Source organism: Oreochromis niloticus, linkage group LG6 (genome assembly GCF_001858045.2).
Source record: "Oreochromis niloticus isolate F11D_XX linkage group LG6, O_niloticus_UMD_NMBU, whole genome shotgun sequence".
NCBI lineage: Eukaryota > Metazoa > Chordata > Actinopteri > Cichliformes > Cichlidae > Oreochromis > Oreochromis niloticus.
Window position 1 is genome coordinate 26,060,476 of NC_031971.2, and position 16,846 is coordinate 26,077,321.

The following is a 16,846-nucleotide window of genomic DNA, read 5'->3' on the forward strand; positions in this document are numbered from 1 at the left end:
AGTAGATTGATGGCTGTGGCCTCTTGCAGCAGGACAATGCACAATGCTACAAAGCAGAAATGATTCTGTAATGGTCTGAAAAACAACGAGTTTGAGGTGTTGACTCCAAATGTCCCAGACCTCAGTCCAATTGAGCATCTGTGGGATGAGTCAGTCAACCAAGTCTGATCCATGGAGACTGCACCTCACAACTTACAGGACTTAAAGGATCTGTTGCTAACACTTTGGTGGCAGATACCGCAGCTTAGTGGAGTCCATGCCTTGATGCATCACAGTTGTTTTCACAGCAATAGTGGGACCAACTGAATATTAGACAGGTGGTCCTAATGTTGTGCCTGATTAGTGTAACAAATATTGAAGAAAAAAAAGGCACTTTCCAGCACCTGGATTCCTTCCACTGAGTGTACCCAGAGTACTGCTCTTTCATGCTATTATGCAAATGGAAAGGGAAAAAAATACAATTTGATGCTGTTATTGGGGAAAGGGTTTTTAAACTGATTACAAAGATTACAGCAACGTGATTAGTTTATTATGGGCTCAAGATTAAAACAGTCTAACTGATGAACTGATCAAGCAGTAGAAGGAAACGATAAGAGGCTGCTGGAAAATTACTGGCTTGGACAAAAACCAAAAACAGTTGGAGCAAAAAATTAGGTTCCCTGACGTAAGGACAACAAGATGCCCTTTCTGTCTGAATCGTTCAAGAAATTAATGGAAAAGAGTAACAGCAGATTTCTCATAGGAAGAATTCAAAATTCTGACTGGAAAAAAGACAAACCTTTAATAGAAAAACTACATTTCCTTTTCATATCTCCTAATATTTTAACTGTGTTGTGTTTTAAACCATGAAACAGATGTAGCCGAACTTGAAACATAGCGTTAGGCTCACTGGCTGAAACCAGGAAGCCATGGATTTGCAATCACAGCACAGTAAAAAATAAATAGTTATCACAATCTTCATAATGTCAGGCAGCTGTAGGTGTGTCCTGGGGGAAATTAATTGCCTCCACTCAAGAAACAATAGTGAATCAACCAACACTTTATTCACACTTCAGTCCTTAAACTTGATTCTTAAACTGTGGCACATTGATGGTGTATTAGTCTACAGCACATGCAGCCGTATATTTAATGGACACTCTGGTCGGCAAAACGAAGAGGACAAGACAAACTACAGCTTTTTTGTTTCCCAAGCATTTCCTACCAAGAGTCTAGACTGTAGTTTGTGAGTAACCAGTCTTCATATCCATTTTTTGGTTGAGTTCACTTGTGATTGTAAGTGGTATTGTTCAGTATATATAGAATAAAGTGGTGTTTATATGTATAGTTAAAATTTATTTGTAGTCTAGCATTTTGAGGGATGCTGCTGATCCTTGTTATATATTAATGTGTGATGCAACATTTTACTGTGATCCCATGAGCTTCTTGTAGCACGCGAATGTCATAGATATTAACCATTTCCTACTGTAGTTTGGTTTAGAAAATGCCAAATTTATACTTTGGATATGGGTGCCAACCTTCTCTCTTTCTCTCTCTCTCTCACTCTGACACACACACACTGACCCTTACACTACAAGATTTTCACTGTGAGCGACAAGAGCATGGCAGGATCATTTTGGAGGAAAAGTTGGATAGACAAGGCTGAGATGATTTGGACATGTGGAGAGGAGGGATAGTAGATAAACTGGGCAAAAGGATGCTGAATATGGAGCTGCCAGGCAGGAGAAAAACAGAAAGACCGCAGAGAAGATTCATGAATGACATGCAGAGGATTGGTGTGATGGAGAGGACATAAGCTGAAAGAAGAACACCTTACGATAGACAATGCATGCATGCTTCTGTTTCAGTTGCTTTGAGTTGCTAAACTATTAACTGAACTGAGATGGCTTAAATGTGTTTTTCAGAACAGACAAACCGTCCACCGCTCACATCCAATGTTAATGCCCGAGAGGCGCGAGTAGCCCAAATAACAGGCAACAAAGCCATCTAGTGGCAGGTCATTTCAGTGAAGGAAGCTATCTGTCTGTAGTGAAACGCTTCAAACGTGCGTGTTTTGCCTTGGAGTCATAAGTCGCTGTTCTTTCTCTGCTTTTCATGAAATCCCAAAGTATTGAGGTTTAGTGAAGGTTGTCGTTTAACAGAAAATTCAAACTCTAAAACAGATTTAGAGAAACGCGCATTAATAATAGATCTCTTGTTTGCGCACCCAAATTTCCACCAAACCTTTATAAGGAAGCACTTTTACGCACTTGTACACACAAGCGCACAGGCACACACAGCGATATTATTTAATCTGACACCTGCAGCGCAGTCGCAACTCCACACTGCGTCGCTTACTTGGAGTGAAGATGCTCTCACGGACTCTTCAGTGTCAGTAACTCACAGAGGAGCTGCATTATTACCACTGAGGGCGCAGAGCGCGCTGATCCGCTCACACAGTGAAACGTGACGGTTGTGCTGGAACGGATTTAACAATCTGATTTATTTTAACAGAACAAAACGTTATTTCGGTTTCGGCTGCAATCTGCTCCAGATGTTTTTACTTGGAAAGCAAACCCTGTCATAACAGCGCACATCTTAACTTGGATGTACTTTTGATTTTACCCCATGGATTTCTTTAACAATACAAATTTTTCCATCGATGGCACCAATTCAACAACAGGTAGGTTGGACACTATTACAGCCCAACATATCTACATTGTTATGGACTTTTTTGCGGTATAAATCGTCTAACAATGTAAAACAAAACAAAACAAACAGAAAATGATGCTTCCGTTTTCCTATCTTGTAATTTTCTTTGATTCACTGTTATCTCGTGTTATCTTGTGTTTCTGAGGTCTGAAAACCCATTCCGCAAATTCATGTTAGAGTGCGCAATTCTTTTTTAAATAATACATTTAAAATAAAAAAAAATGAATAAATAAAAGATTTAGTGCAAGCCTAACTAAATTAAGGCAATACTCCCTCACATGGTGCAAAAAACAAAACTACAACAACAACCGCCCCAAACATAAATATACAGACATAAATATGACCAAGCCAGGATTTTTAAGTTTTAAATACAAGAACAGGTCTTTTAGACTTCTAATAATATCTTTAGAATAATAATTAATTTGTTGTATTTTGTGGTATTCCTCCCTGTTTTCGGTTTTTGCTGCAGTAATAGAGCCGAAAGAATACAGGTATGCAGACATCATGGGCAAATATATTCACATGTAAAGCAAAGAGATCTCCCTGGACATTAATTTAAATGTATTAATATTCTTAATTTCATTATATGCTACTTAGATGCACAGTATATTCATGCTGTATCAGTACAGTTCTAGACTGTTTTTTTGTGTATTTTTAAGATGTAAAGCTAATTTGTAGTATTTCCACATTTAACTGCTGTTCCCTCCTTTTTTGGTCTCCAGCTGAAGATGGTGCTCTTCACTGTGGTGCCATCCTTCCTGTCATCTTTGGCATTATCTGCTTTCTGGGCATCATTGGGAACTGTATTGTCATGTACACCATTATGAAGAAGACCAAGTGTCGAGCCAAGCAAACAGTTCCAGATATCTTCATCTTAAATCTGTCAATTGTTGATCTTCTGTTTCTCCTCGGGATGCCATTTCTCATTCACCAGTTGCTGGGCAACGGTACCTGGCACTTTGGAGCCGCGATGTGTACGGTCATCACTGCGCTCGATTCCAACAGCCAGATTGTCAGTACTTATATCCTCACTGCAATGACCTTTGACCGTTATTTGGCAACAGTCCATCCCATCCGCTTCAACTATGTCCGCACGCCTTGCGTGGCTGTGCTTGTCATTGGGCTGGTGTGGGTTCTGTCCTTACTCACCATTATCCCTGTGTGGATGTATTCCGGCCTGATGCCTCTCCCAGATGGGCTAGTGGCCTGTGCTCTGCTTCTGCCTGATCCAGTTACAGATACATACTGGTTTACACTTTACCAGTTTTTCTTGGCCTTTGCGATACCCTTAGCCATTATCTGTCTGGTATTCTTCAAGATCCTCCAACACATGTCCACAAGTGTGGCGCCTCTGCCTCCACGGAGTTTGAGAGTGCGCACCAGGAAGGTGACCCGGATGGCAGTGGCCATCTGCCTCGCTTTCTTCATCTGCTGGGCTCCTTTCTATATCCTCCAACTGGTTCATCTGGCGGTGCAGAAGCCGAGCATAGCGTTCTCCTATGCCTATAATATTGCCATTAGCATGGGCTATGCTAACAGCTGCATTAACCCATTCCTCTATATTATGCTTAGTGAGACCTTTAAGAGGCAGTTTCTTAGAGCTGTACGGCCAGCTCATCGGAAGTTCCGCGTGGTGAACCCAAGCACCACAGACGGTGGCAGTGTCAGTGTGAGGATGGTACCTGAAGGGGCTCAGCAGGAGCCAGCCTGCAGGGAGATACCATCCAACGCGGCTCCAGAATGACTCCATGGATAAAAATGTCTATTATTTTATTATTTTTTATCTAAGCAACTGGTCATGGGACAGCAGACAAAGAACAAATATTCAGAGCATCTGTGAGGAGTAATATTTTCATATCAGTCCTAAATGATCCTTGATTAAATACATATGCATTTGCCAAGCACAATTCTGTTGATTTACACTGCTGTTGTTGTTTTTTTAAACTCTTACAACTGTGCTGCTCCTTTAATAAGCATAAACACAGTTCATTCATTTATTCAAAAATAGAAACCAGTGTTGTCAGAACGGGATATTTACTGTGAATATGTGAACTCATTAAAACACATTTAATTAACATGAGTTTGCACATCCACAGCCAAGACAAATATTAGCTTTCTTATTTTGTTATTTTTCTTCTTCATATATAAAATGCACTTTAGCTGTTCACTTTTTTCCCAAGGGGTCACCACAGCAGATGGATCAGAATATATTTGGCACAGATTTTATGCCAAATGCCCTGTCATTTATCCACACTCAGTACCAGTAGGAGTCCACCAGCTTTTGATGCCCTGAAAGTGGATTTACGTCTCCTGCTGCTCTTAAGCAGGATTCTTTCATGTGTTAACCACTACAACTTAGAGTCTCTCATTCAAGTTTGAAAACTAAAGTAAATAAATAAAGAAAAATCTAAAAAAAGAAGAAGTAGGTTTTAACCCAGCAGTGATCACTTTACCTAGGCAACAAGATGAAAATGCTTGCTATGTTTTCCTCTTTGTCTATCTTTTACACCAGCTGTTAATGTTAATTTGGGTTATTATGTGCATTTTTTATGCTTTTGGAGTAAAACGAAAATCAAAGTCAAGTTAAGCTACTGACCAATTTAAAAGTAAGTATTATTTTTTGTAGCACTTCATGCAGAAATATTTAATGCTGTGATGACAATAATCAACCACCCTTGTTAAAAACTCATGCACAGGGATGATATGAAGTTCTGGTGCAATGTCACTGTCATTTCACTGCATGTAGCTTTGAATTGTATTGTTATGCAACTGAGAGCTATGATCATCATCATTATGAGGCCAAAGAAGATGAAAAATATGTGGAGAAGCAAATCAAACACAAAGAGTCTGGACATGATATTACCAAACATCAAACGCTAACAGTGTTTACTCGCGAGGAAGGGCGATGCAAGGAAATGTAACGTTCTGTTAGGATTGACATAATTCAAAGCCCCTAATTTAAACGAGGTGGTGTTTTGGATGAATTAGCATGTCAAATATTTTTAGGTGTTGTTCATTTTGTTTATTTTGAATAAATTATATTGTATTTTAGCTGTATTTTTATTGCATTCTGTTTTTGCTTGTGTGTATGCTGTAAAAATATTCCAGCTCAGGGTTTCTCAACCTTTCTACACTGTGACCCAGTTTCCAGAAACTGACTGGATTACAGCAATTAGAGGTGACAAGTTGTAAGTTGACATAGCTCCCTGTAGGGTCCAGAGACTGAGGCTAAGAAACTCTGGTATAACTGTTGTTCTTGTCATATTCCGTATGAACCAAGAACCAAAAAGAACAAATCATCATCATGTCAAACTACTGACCACAATAAACTGTGGTCCACCCTGTGCTGTAAACATTGACAGTTACATACAATATGTTTATTGCAACAGAAATAAATAAAATCTGCATGAAACTATTAAACTGGATAAATTTACTTGTGCTTTTTATGTGTGTGTGTGTGTGTGTGGGGGGGGGGGGGGGGGTTTCTTATGGCTTCATCTCTATTGGATCGTTAACATGTGAGCTAATAGAATTCCAGGTATTCACAGCTCTAATACAGGTTCCTTAAGATCTTTTGCTGGAGCTCAAGGACAGATTCTGGGTTTATTATGCATCAAAGAAAATCTTCACAAGAGCTGGAATTAAAAGCTTTAATAACCGGAGTTTGCTCATTAGTGGATGAGCAAGTAACCAGGAATATTGCTGGACTGCGGACATGAGGACACGAGGACGTGAGGCTGGAGCTCATTACAAATCTTTTTTCGACATATATGATTTTGTCTTAAAATCTGCCTTTCATGTACCAGTTTAATTTTCAGAAAGGCACAGACTTAATTATTTTGTCAGAGCAAATAATATTGTGACATGTCTGAAGACTTAATTACCATTAATGTATCCACACGTCCCGAGGAGTAATTGTTCTGCGCTCAAAAAGTGAACATAGTTATTAGACTACAAATGAAAGGCCATTGTCTACTGCATCTCCCTGCTGCTTCACTCCCAGATTCCTGTTATTTCATGAACCGAAGCCTCATTTATTTTCCACAAAGCTGTGGAATTCAGAGCTGTTCTGCAAAACTCTGAATATTGTTCAGAATGAAGCATTATTGCATTACATGTTAAGCATGTGTGCTACTTTGATCATAACTTTTCGAAGCAACACAACAATAAATGCATTAATAATGTCTTCATTAATGCAGTGTAGCATAGGCAGCACAGTCAGTGCACCTCAGCTGGTCTGATAATACTCTGGTATTATGATTAGTGACTGTCGGATAGTCAGTGCAACTACTAAGAAGAGTAATATTGGCAATTTTAATAAATGTGATTTAAAAAAATTGATTAATTCAAGACACAAATCACTGCAAAATTGGGTTTTTGGGGGGTAAAAATCTATTAAAAATGTACTAAATTGTATTTCTCTGCAACATTTACTAATTTCAGCATCAGTGGCAGCTCAGATACAGCAATTCAAATTTGGAAAGTGAAGTCGTCTTCTTGGTGATTATCTACTTATGAACAATTGAAATGCAATCATGAGATTATGCTAAGCCCTCTTTTGCTGTTTTTCGTCATAATTACTTTAATTTCTGGGCTTTTAATTTGAAGTTCACAAATGAGCTCTACAACCTTGGCTCATTTTGAATGAATGGAGTCTAAGGGGCTTTAAGGGCCAGTTATATTCATCCACTGTTGCCCTCATGAATGGGATGGTAAAAGCTGCACAGGTCCTACACCTCTAGATTTTTGTAACCTTGCAGGAGTGCTGTGGCTGGCACCACTGGGTTAAAGACATAACTTGATAGATATAAACATTCATCAGTCACTTTGTTAGGTACACTTGTTGCACTGCTTGCCAATGCAAATATCAAATCAGCGCTTATCGATTTGGGAGAAGGATTCAGGGGTTCAGGATATCCTCAACAACTCCCTTTAGTATCGCTGTCATCAGACAGAAGTGAGCTTCACTCCATCATTTACTCGTATCATAAGCTTAGATTAGAAAAATGTTTCTTGATGAGTCTCGATTTCTGCTGCAACATTCAGATGGTATAGTCACAACTCACTGGATATTTACTCTAGCTTCAGATGAGCATCGTTTAAATGTTGTAGCTGACCTGAACATTATTGCTAACCATGTCCATGTGTTTAGTGCAACCCTCTTCTGGTGGCCACTTCCAGCAGCACACATGATCTCACAAATCTCCTAGGACAGGTTTTTTGAGCAGGACAATGAATTCACATACTCAAATGGGCTTCATAGTGGCTCGATGTCAATCTAATAGAGCACCTTGGGATGTTCTGGAATGGGAGATTTGGATGTACAGTTGACAAATCTGCTGCACATTAATACAGACCATAAGCTCTGTGGCATGTTTCCAGCACCTTGTTGAATTTATGCCATGAAGAATTATGACAGTTCTGATTGTCCATCCCCAGATTAGCAAGATGTACCTAACAAAGTGACCAGTGAGTGCATCAGATAAAAATAACTTCCAGTGTAGCTCACTAAGCAGGAGTTTGAAATGCAGCACCATGGTTCAAATCCAAGTCTAGCAATTTTCTGCATATATCCCCCTGTTTCCTCTCTATTCTTCAATCCTAAAGGCAAAAATAAATCTTTCAAAATATATCAGTACATACTGTCATAACTCTGATTCTGATGCTCTTATAACTATAGGTTTTACTTCCATCCTTTGTACTGTAGATGATGAACTTAATAACAATCATCATTTTTCAAATGGCAGAATCAGGATTTGTGGACACAGATAACTGTTTGTCCTTGACAATATAGCAGCAGATACACAACAGTATGGTTACAAATATCCAGAGATATAATGGGGTTGCCCAGGAGACATTTAAAAAATATTCTTAATGCCTTCCAGGACTTCACAAAATAGTGTGTTTTTTTAAATGTGTTTTTTGAAAGGGAGTGTGTGACATATTAGGCGCCTACTGTAGCAACAGTGAACATTAACTGCTGCTTCCTTACTGCTAAAACGGTAATAGTTAATCGATGTCACTTATCTCTTGTCAGATTTGAAGACGTCGTTTTGGAATTGCAGCAAAAAGCTTCTAAAATTGCCACTGATGACTGGACTGATATAAGTGCTGTCAGAATATTCTCCAGTTAATGGAACCAGAAGTTTAATCTTATGTGTGAAAGCCAGTACAACAACTCTAAAACACAGACTTCTTCAAATCCTGAAATAAACAAATAAAAAATAATAAATCAACAAATGAAAATGTTGTCTCTCTGTTCACTTAAAGTGCAATGAACATACATGATGCGAGTCAAATCAACCGTGCATAAAGTTTTCACTGGAACATGTATTTGTTTTAGTTTTGGTATACATCAGTGCTCCAGAAAAGTAGAACTGTTTGCTGCACTAGTCAAGACAAACTAAAGTCAGCTGGAAACGAGCAATCCAGGAACTAATTTAGTCAAATTGCTTACTTTTTAAAGCCTCAACATGGGTCAGATAGTTGAAAAAGATGCATATTTTACAAACTAGAGTAGAATATACGTAAGCATCCAAGCCTTGGTGTGAAAGTGGGAGTGTGAAAAAAAGCAAAATGCAAGAATCGTTGCTTTTCTCAGTGCACAACTCATATAGATGCAATTTACAGTTAATTACAGTTTAATTAATCCATGGACTTTTACCAGTCTGTAGCGAGGTGTTGGCAAGTCCATGAAAAAAAAACTGTACTATCACCACTAGAAAAAACAACCCCATTAAAATTCATGAGCCATGCCAGTTATTACAAATATCTCCCTTATGATGTTGATAGATGAAAAGGAGAAGATCAGAAGTCAGCGACGTTGAGCATTTATACCAAAATGTTTTACTAAACATTTAACAATATTTTACTGGAAGAGTTGGAGAAAAGGTCAGAGAATCACTCAAATCTGTCAAAAAAAGCAATAGCAATCCATCCAATAGGTCACTGAGGTTTCCAGTTGTCATGGTTTTTAAAGTGCTTCTCAGACAGACATTTTTATCCCTAACCATGATACAAGTATCCCAGGAAATTACACAATGGCATGAAGTGCTGCTCAAGTGATTGTTATGGACATATTTAGTGACCCATGTGTGTTGGGTCTGCTTGAGGAGTGCTATGCACTCAATATCTGTCCATGCTCTGCTGAATAAAAAAAACAGGGCACAATTGATGCTTAACGCTAAACATACTGCTTTAATAAAACATTTCTTTCCGGCATGAAGGGATAAAGTTCCTGCTGTACTTCTCTACTAACAGTGTAGCCTTGGAAGTAAATGTGATTTGATGATTAATTATTTTTCCGGTCTTTCACATACAGAGAAAGAAGAATGGATGCTTGGTGGTGGTTGTATATACAGTTACAGTATATACACTCAGGATACACTGAGGGACGAGGCATATGGGCCATTGGACATTGAACATGAATTGAAATTTACATGAATTAAGAAATAAATAACATATTTTTGCAACTCAGGTTATGAGAAAAACTCAACAACAAACTGAAGACGTGTAATTTTATATTTAGTAGAAAAATTTGTTTGAAAATGAACAAGACATATGCTTTGTTTGGCTGGCCGTTAAAATATACGCTGATCAAAGACTATTAAGGCTTTTATGATGTATTACTATGGGGAAACAACTGCTTTTTATAGCCAGGTATTTTCTTCTTCCCACACTCTCTCTGTCTTTCTTCTTTTTGCATTGAGCATGCATCGAGGCCTTTAACAATGTAAGAATAAGAGTGAGATTTTTTTTTTAAAAAGCAGCAGGCAGAAAAACCCCATCCCCAGCACCATCATCACATTAGCTGCACTCTGAGCCTTTGTCACTGGTCTAATCTTTGAGTCCTCGCTTCTTAAGAATCAATCCATTAATGAGGCCATGTTCAGGTGCCTGGCTCACAGCATGACTTGGTTTACTTCAGCGCTTTTCTTTGCATGCAGCTGTTTTCAACAGGATAAATATATAAAAACAGAAGCAATTCTGAAAACCCCAAAACTCCTATTTGCTTCTTTCTTTTTAACCCTACTCATCTGATGTATTCAGATTTGGCAGGACAAAGTGTAATTCTAGCACCAAAGTTGATGAAACTCAGGTGGTCTCGTTATCGGGGTCTTTTTCTGTTGGTGGTCAATCAGTGGCACTGATGTCTAATTGATGGTTTGCCCTACAATTATGAGTTGGACAGAATTAGGACAGCAGCCAAGAAAAGCCAAGCTGATGACAGAGGTTGCCGTGAGTAACAGGACTGTATACCCACAACAGCAGGCAATTCAGAAAAACATCCTTATTTCTATCCATCTGTTCTTCATCTACAGCATCTTAATTGCTGTTCTGCTTCACAGCTGTAAGATAAATACGTTGGGACATGCGCTCCAGGTTGTTGGGATGAATGGTCTTCATATACATAAAAAATTGCTTTGTGACAATTGCTTCCCTTGTTGGAGTTATTGGATCCTTCTTCATATTAATATTAAATAAGCCTCTTAACCTTCAGGTCAGCCACTACACTTGGCTGCATAATGCTCATGCTAACTTAATAACTTTAACCGTAATAACAGAGCCTGCAAAATAGGAGAAATTTTACCAAAGCTCAAATTGCAAAAATGGAGTGTTTATTGAGCCTTCTGATAAAATTTAAAAAAGAAATTAAATATTAATTAGCATACATTAAATTTAATGTACATGAAATTTGCTACATCTGTAATGTAGAAACGTGAAATTAATTTATTTACCCAAATCTCACATATCAAATATGACACAATCTGCTTTAAAGGCTACATTTTAGTGGTGACCAGATGGTCACCGGCCATGCTACATAACCTCAATATGGCGTCTCATCTTTCAGCGTATGCCTCCTGTCTACCTTTTTTAATGGAAAAAAAATACCATCATCACACATCATCCCACAGGTAATGAAACCTTCCATTTTAAAACTTCATTTTTTTTTATTAAGCATTTAAAATCGGCTGACTGAAGACCACAGTCATAAATAACATATTTTTATTTGTTATATTGAAAAATAGAATATGATATAACAAATATATATAATATACCATCATGTACAGATGACAATTTAAGCAGAAACTGTAGCGAAAACCAACTTGTGCAATGCAATGGAAAACAGTGCATGACAGTTCATTCCCAAACACTACACCATGCAGGCGCTGCGTCCATATTTATTCATTTATTTCTCTCTTACACACACACACACACACACACACGCATATATTCCCCTCTGCGTTTATACACAAATATATACAGAGATTTTACTTAGAAAAATTGTAGAAAAATTGCATATAAAAAACATCTCTTACCACATAAAAGTGCTCAGTTTGATAAACACTGCATGTATGTGGCCACATGTGGGTTGAGAAAACCAAAACAGACCGTGTGTCACTTAAAGTTTCTAACTTACATCTAACACACCGGCTATTTCACTGATAATTGTAATATACAAGTTTTTAGCAGTAAGGGTGAGAATTTGCACAGGTTTCAATAACCTGCTGGGCTTTATGTCAGTTTCACTGGTTGAAAGGAAATATTTCACACATTTTATCGTATACCACAGGCCACATTGTGAGAATGTTTGCATTTGTTATGTTAAATAGAAAGAAATACTTGTCAGTCTGCTGACGAGAGCAAGCCTGTGAAAAACAGAAATCTGTGTCATTTTATCAGCTCTCTAATTATAGCAATTTCTGACTTTTTGTTGAATGTGCTACTTGTGTGTTTGAGAACAGCAGTCTTTGTGAATTACTGTTGAGGACATAAATGCAGCAGCCATCATCAAAACAAAGCCACCACCAATCCCTCTTGACATTTCAGAAGAAAACGAAGCCTGCAACTTTGACTTGTTGAATGTTGGCACAAATTTTTTGCCCCCTACCAAATAAAGAAATTCAAACGAATGTTAAAAAAGAAAGACACCCTTAAAAAAAATAACGTCTTTTAAAGCAAATACCTATAAATCTTATCTGCCGTAACAAGTTATATCTTTTCCCAAACATATAACTAATCAGGACTAAATCATTTGTCGATATGACTTTTGGTTCAAAACAAAACACACATCTTGGTCTGCAGACTGAACTGTACAACACAAACATGCAATAATCCCATTGAAGTCAAATCTCAGGCAGGCACCTTAAAGGCCACAAAGAAAACATAGTTTTGAAGTTTTGGTTGCTCACATCGAAAACTACAACAAGCAAAGAAAATTCAAACATTCATGACGGGAATTGGGAGCATAGGAACGTGGGTGGGGGTCGGTTGGAGTGATAAATGTGCAATTAAGCGCCTGACATCCTTCACGGAGCTCCTGAGGAAGGAAATAGTCTTCACAGGTAAACTCAGATCTGTCCAAAACATTTAACACAAACCAGATATGTTTAGCAGAGCTACCAAACCCTTGCATCAGATACTAAAACTTAAAAGTAAGTGACGATAAGAAACAGCTGTTTGCACTTTTGATAACGACATTAAAAAATATTAAATCCAGTGTCTGACTTGTAAACAAAACAATGACAGAAAGATCTCCATTTGTGATGTGCATAGAAAACCTACTTTCATAAGAGTTTGCTTCAACTGCTCGATTGTACTTCAACATTCTCTCCAGTGTTTCAACAGAGGCACTACGACAAGCTAGCTATAGCAGCAACTGAAGCTTTTTAGTGTCGATCTGTTTACTTCGAACATATGTGCTTTTCAATACACAAAACAAAAGCACACAATACTCATAGTCAAATGTGCATAAGCTCTTAGTACCTTGTACCCCTCCTTCTACCATTACAAAGACACAAAGCTTGTTCTATTCTCTAATACTCTCTAGTATAACCCACTGATGCAAAGTTACAGTCAAGAAAGAAGAAAGAAATAATTGCACATGTGCATTTGGCATAAATATAAGATTATTTGCTATCAGGATAGTCTGAATTAGTTTACTAAATATTAGCATTGGTTTTCAGATGTTAAAATTAAGTAAAAGTAGAAGTTTTTGTACAATAAAAGGGATACTGCTTTTTAATTCCTAGATTATAGAAGAAAGCTGTATATTCATGGTGATTATAGATACAAAGAGAGGATTGTACTAAGGTATTTACTCAATAATAAACTGGATTTTTGATAGAAATTCATCAGAATATTTGGCCATTCAGTTATCTTGAAGGCTGCAAGATTGCACCAAGGTGCTGTTGATGAGAAATTAATAAACATAACATCAAATTATATGTCGATCTGTAGGACAGCTAGATGAAGAAGATTAAATCATTATGCTGCGTTCGGATGTTTGGAAGTTGTCCTTGAATTTTTTTGAGAATCAGTTCGCTCTACTTTATATTGCCTGCATGCAGTCCAACTAATGATTTAAATAAGAAGGATGTATATATTGGAAAAGGTAGCAATTTGAAAAAAAAAGTATTTTTACAAAACAAAAAGAGAGTTTAATAAAATATATTAGTATACTTTTTTGCCCCTACATATAAAACATGTGGACAGGGAAAATATCCAGAACCATTAGGATGGATTCAGAAGGGAACAGCTAAATTAGCTTAGCCTAAACAACCAAAATTAAAGTAACATAACATAGCATTTACTGTGCCACACTTTAAAAAATAAACAAAAACAATTCTGCAACAGTAAATAGACAGTAAATCTATAAATAAAGGAAAATGCATATTATCATGTATACTCTATTTCTCTTCTGTAGTTTTATAGAATAGATTTTCTTTACTATAACAAACACTGCTCCCTAATCTTCCATGCCTTGTATTTTCTGTCCATTTTCCTACTGGCCAAATAGTCACTATTTCCTAAGTAAATGTCATGTTCTGGTAAAAATCAGTCACTATCAAAGAGTAACCAGTAATTTTGCAGACCATCAATTTTGGAGGTATACTCATCAAAATCATGCCCAGAGAGGCAGAATTTTTCTATCAGTCACAGCTTCAATAAGACAGGATTTTGTGTGGCCACATCCTGTTTTTTTTTTTGTTTTTGTTTTTTAAGTCACGAGCAGAAGTCACTCTCTTTTGCTTTGCTTTTTGTGGTCCTCCCCTCCACGAATGATGACATTAAACTGTTGACAGTCATCAGGTGTTAGGAAAGCAAGGGAAACAATTATTTACCATTAAGGGACACGACGGGATAGGTACATGAAAGTAGCAATAGAAGAAAACAAACAGTTTAATATTCAACAGTCATTACTAGAACACTAAGGGATAGTGTATTAATCTTACAATTCACAGTAAACAATAGTGTTTTTAAAGTGTTCACTTAGTCAGGCTCAGCTATAAATCACTGAATCAACCGCTGCTGCAGACTGGGTCATTTAGGAAAAAGAAAAAAAATCAATCCTTTAAAAAATAAAACATACTGTGCTTTAAACAAAGTATTAAAAATAAACAACTGACATTATTCAGAGATTTAGGTCTCAAAGCACCACCGTTTATCAAGTAGACACAGTACATTCTTATAAATGAACACAATCAGTGTGTCTTAATTGTAAGCAGCAACCGTAAGAGTTCGAAACAGAGTGATGACTTCCAACGCTCACGCTACGTTAATAAGACACATATGTGTACAGTATGTTTGTAGGTGTGCTGCTGCGTGCTTTCAGTTCTAAACTGACATAAACCAATCGGTCTAAACTGCATATCGGCTGATCAGGCACTTATTTGGGTCATAAAAAATAGAATGGAGAAGGACTCCCTCTCATATTTAATGGACAGGTCATATCACCTAATTTTGCTCATTAATGCCCTCTTGAGCAGCAGAGGACCTTTCATTTATTCTGTGTCTTACATGGAGCAAACTACTTGACTCGGTTAATTTTCCAGGAACAAAAAAGGTGTATTACTGTGAATGGAGCACTATTGCTTTGATCTTGGAGATTTAATGTCCTTCACTTTCTTTTAGGAAAAAGGCTTTATGTGTCTCTGTGTTAGAAGCTGGACTCAGGGACTGTCTTTTTGCGCCCCAGTGAGGTTGTGCTGTAACGAGTCCTCTGCAAGGTGCCGTGAGATGGTTTGTCGCTTGTCAGACTGCGCGATGGTGCTGGCGTTGTTGACATCCCATTACGGTGCAAAGATGCCGTCCTACGAACGCTCTGCTCGGCTTTAGTTGGGATGTTGGTGGAGCTCTGGGAGCGTTTGATTTCAGTTGCTTTGCGTCCCACCTTACCGTTTACCTGCTCGTTAACCACACGGCCTGAGCTTTTGGACTTGAGTCTTTCTTCTCCGGTTCGGCCTCCTGCTGCTCCATTGGACAGTGATGGCCTCGACAAGGTCCTTCTGCTTTCTTCTTCAACTACTGGTTTCACTGACTCATCCTCAGTGGGTTTCCTTGAATCTTTATCCTTCTTCAGGAAGCTACCTCTAAAGAAGGACAGTATTCCGTCATGGCTCTTAGGCACGTCTGCTATCTTGTTCTTAGAGTTTTCTTCTTGTGTGCTGTGGCGTTCCCTATCAGCCCTGTCTCCCTTTTGTCTCCTCAGAGTTCCATCTTGGAGACTGGGTGTGCTGTAGCTGGGCTGAACTCCAGTACTGGATCTCCGTTTTGTCTCAGTATCCTGTGAAGATTTGGAGGAGCTCTGTTTCCTTCCATCCTTCCTCCTGGTTAGAGTGTTAGTGCTAGAGCTGCTCCTGATATTCACAGTGCTCTCATCCTTTGCCTGGCTCCCCTTACTGCGTCTCAGACTAGCTGCTTTATCTGATGGCCACTTCTGGCCCTCTGGGACCTTTAGAAATGGCGGCTCCTCCCCCGTCTTACCCACACAACTTATACTTCCAACGCTAGACGAACGAACATTGGCTGCAGCACGGCTCTTTGCAGCTTCCTTTGTGCTGCGTGGTTCATTCATTAACGTCGCTATCGGATCCTTTGTGCACCGGGGACGCCGGCCAGATTCCAAGTACTGTACCAGTTCTACAGGGGCAGGATCAGGTTCAGGGGGAGGGACTGGGTCAGGTTTTCGTCGGTCCTTGGAACCAAAGGACCAGCGCATTGGAAGTACTCTGCTTAAGGTATCCTTGTTTTTGCTGGGGGCTCTCAGGCTCATGCTGCGCCCCTGAAGACCTCTGACAAATGGCCTCTTCTCAAATCCACCTGGCATTTATGGAGACAGGAAAATATTTTAGGCTTTAAATAAAAACCAAACACG

General features: G+C 38.4%; 2 protein-coding genes across 2 annotated transcripts in view; one reads left to right on the plus strand and one right to left on the minus strand.

The window, feature by feature from the left end:
• Positions 1-2,315: 2,315 nt before the first annotated feature.
• On the plus strand, positions 2,316-6,132 carry mchr1a (melanin-concentrating hormone receptor 1a). Its single transcript, XM_003447949.5, has 2 exons — positions 2,316-2,659; positions 3,411-6,132. The coding sequence occupies exons 1-2, from the start codon at positions 2,605-2,607 to the stop codon at positions 4,430-4,432; spliced, it is 1,077 nt and encodes a 358-aa protein (XP_003447997.1). The 5' UTR covers positions 2,316-2,604; the 3' UTR covers positions 4,433-6,132.
• Positions 6,133-11,680: 5,548 nt separating this feature from the next.
• Positions 11,681-16,846, minus strand: part of usp43a (ubiquitin specific peptidase 43a) — a 123,022-nt gene continuing 117,856 nt past the window's right edge. The window contains exon 16 of the mRNA XM_005469983.4: positions 11,681-16,791. Coding sequence (XP_005470040.1) covers positions 15,629-16,791 — 1,163 coding nt within the window. The 3' untranslated portion in view covers positions 11,681-15,628. The remainder of the gene's footprint in view (positions 16,792-16,846) is intronic.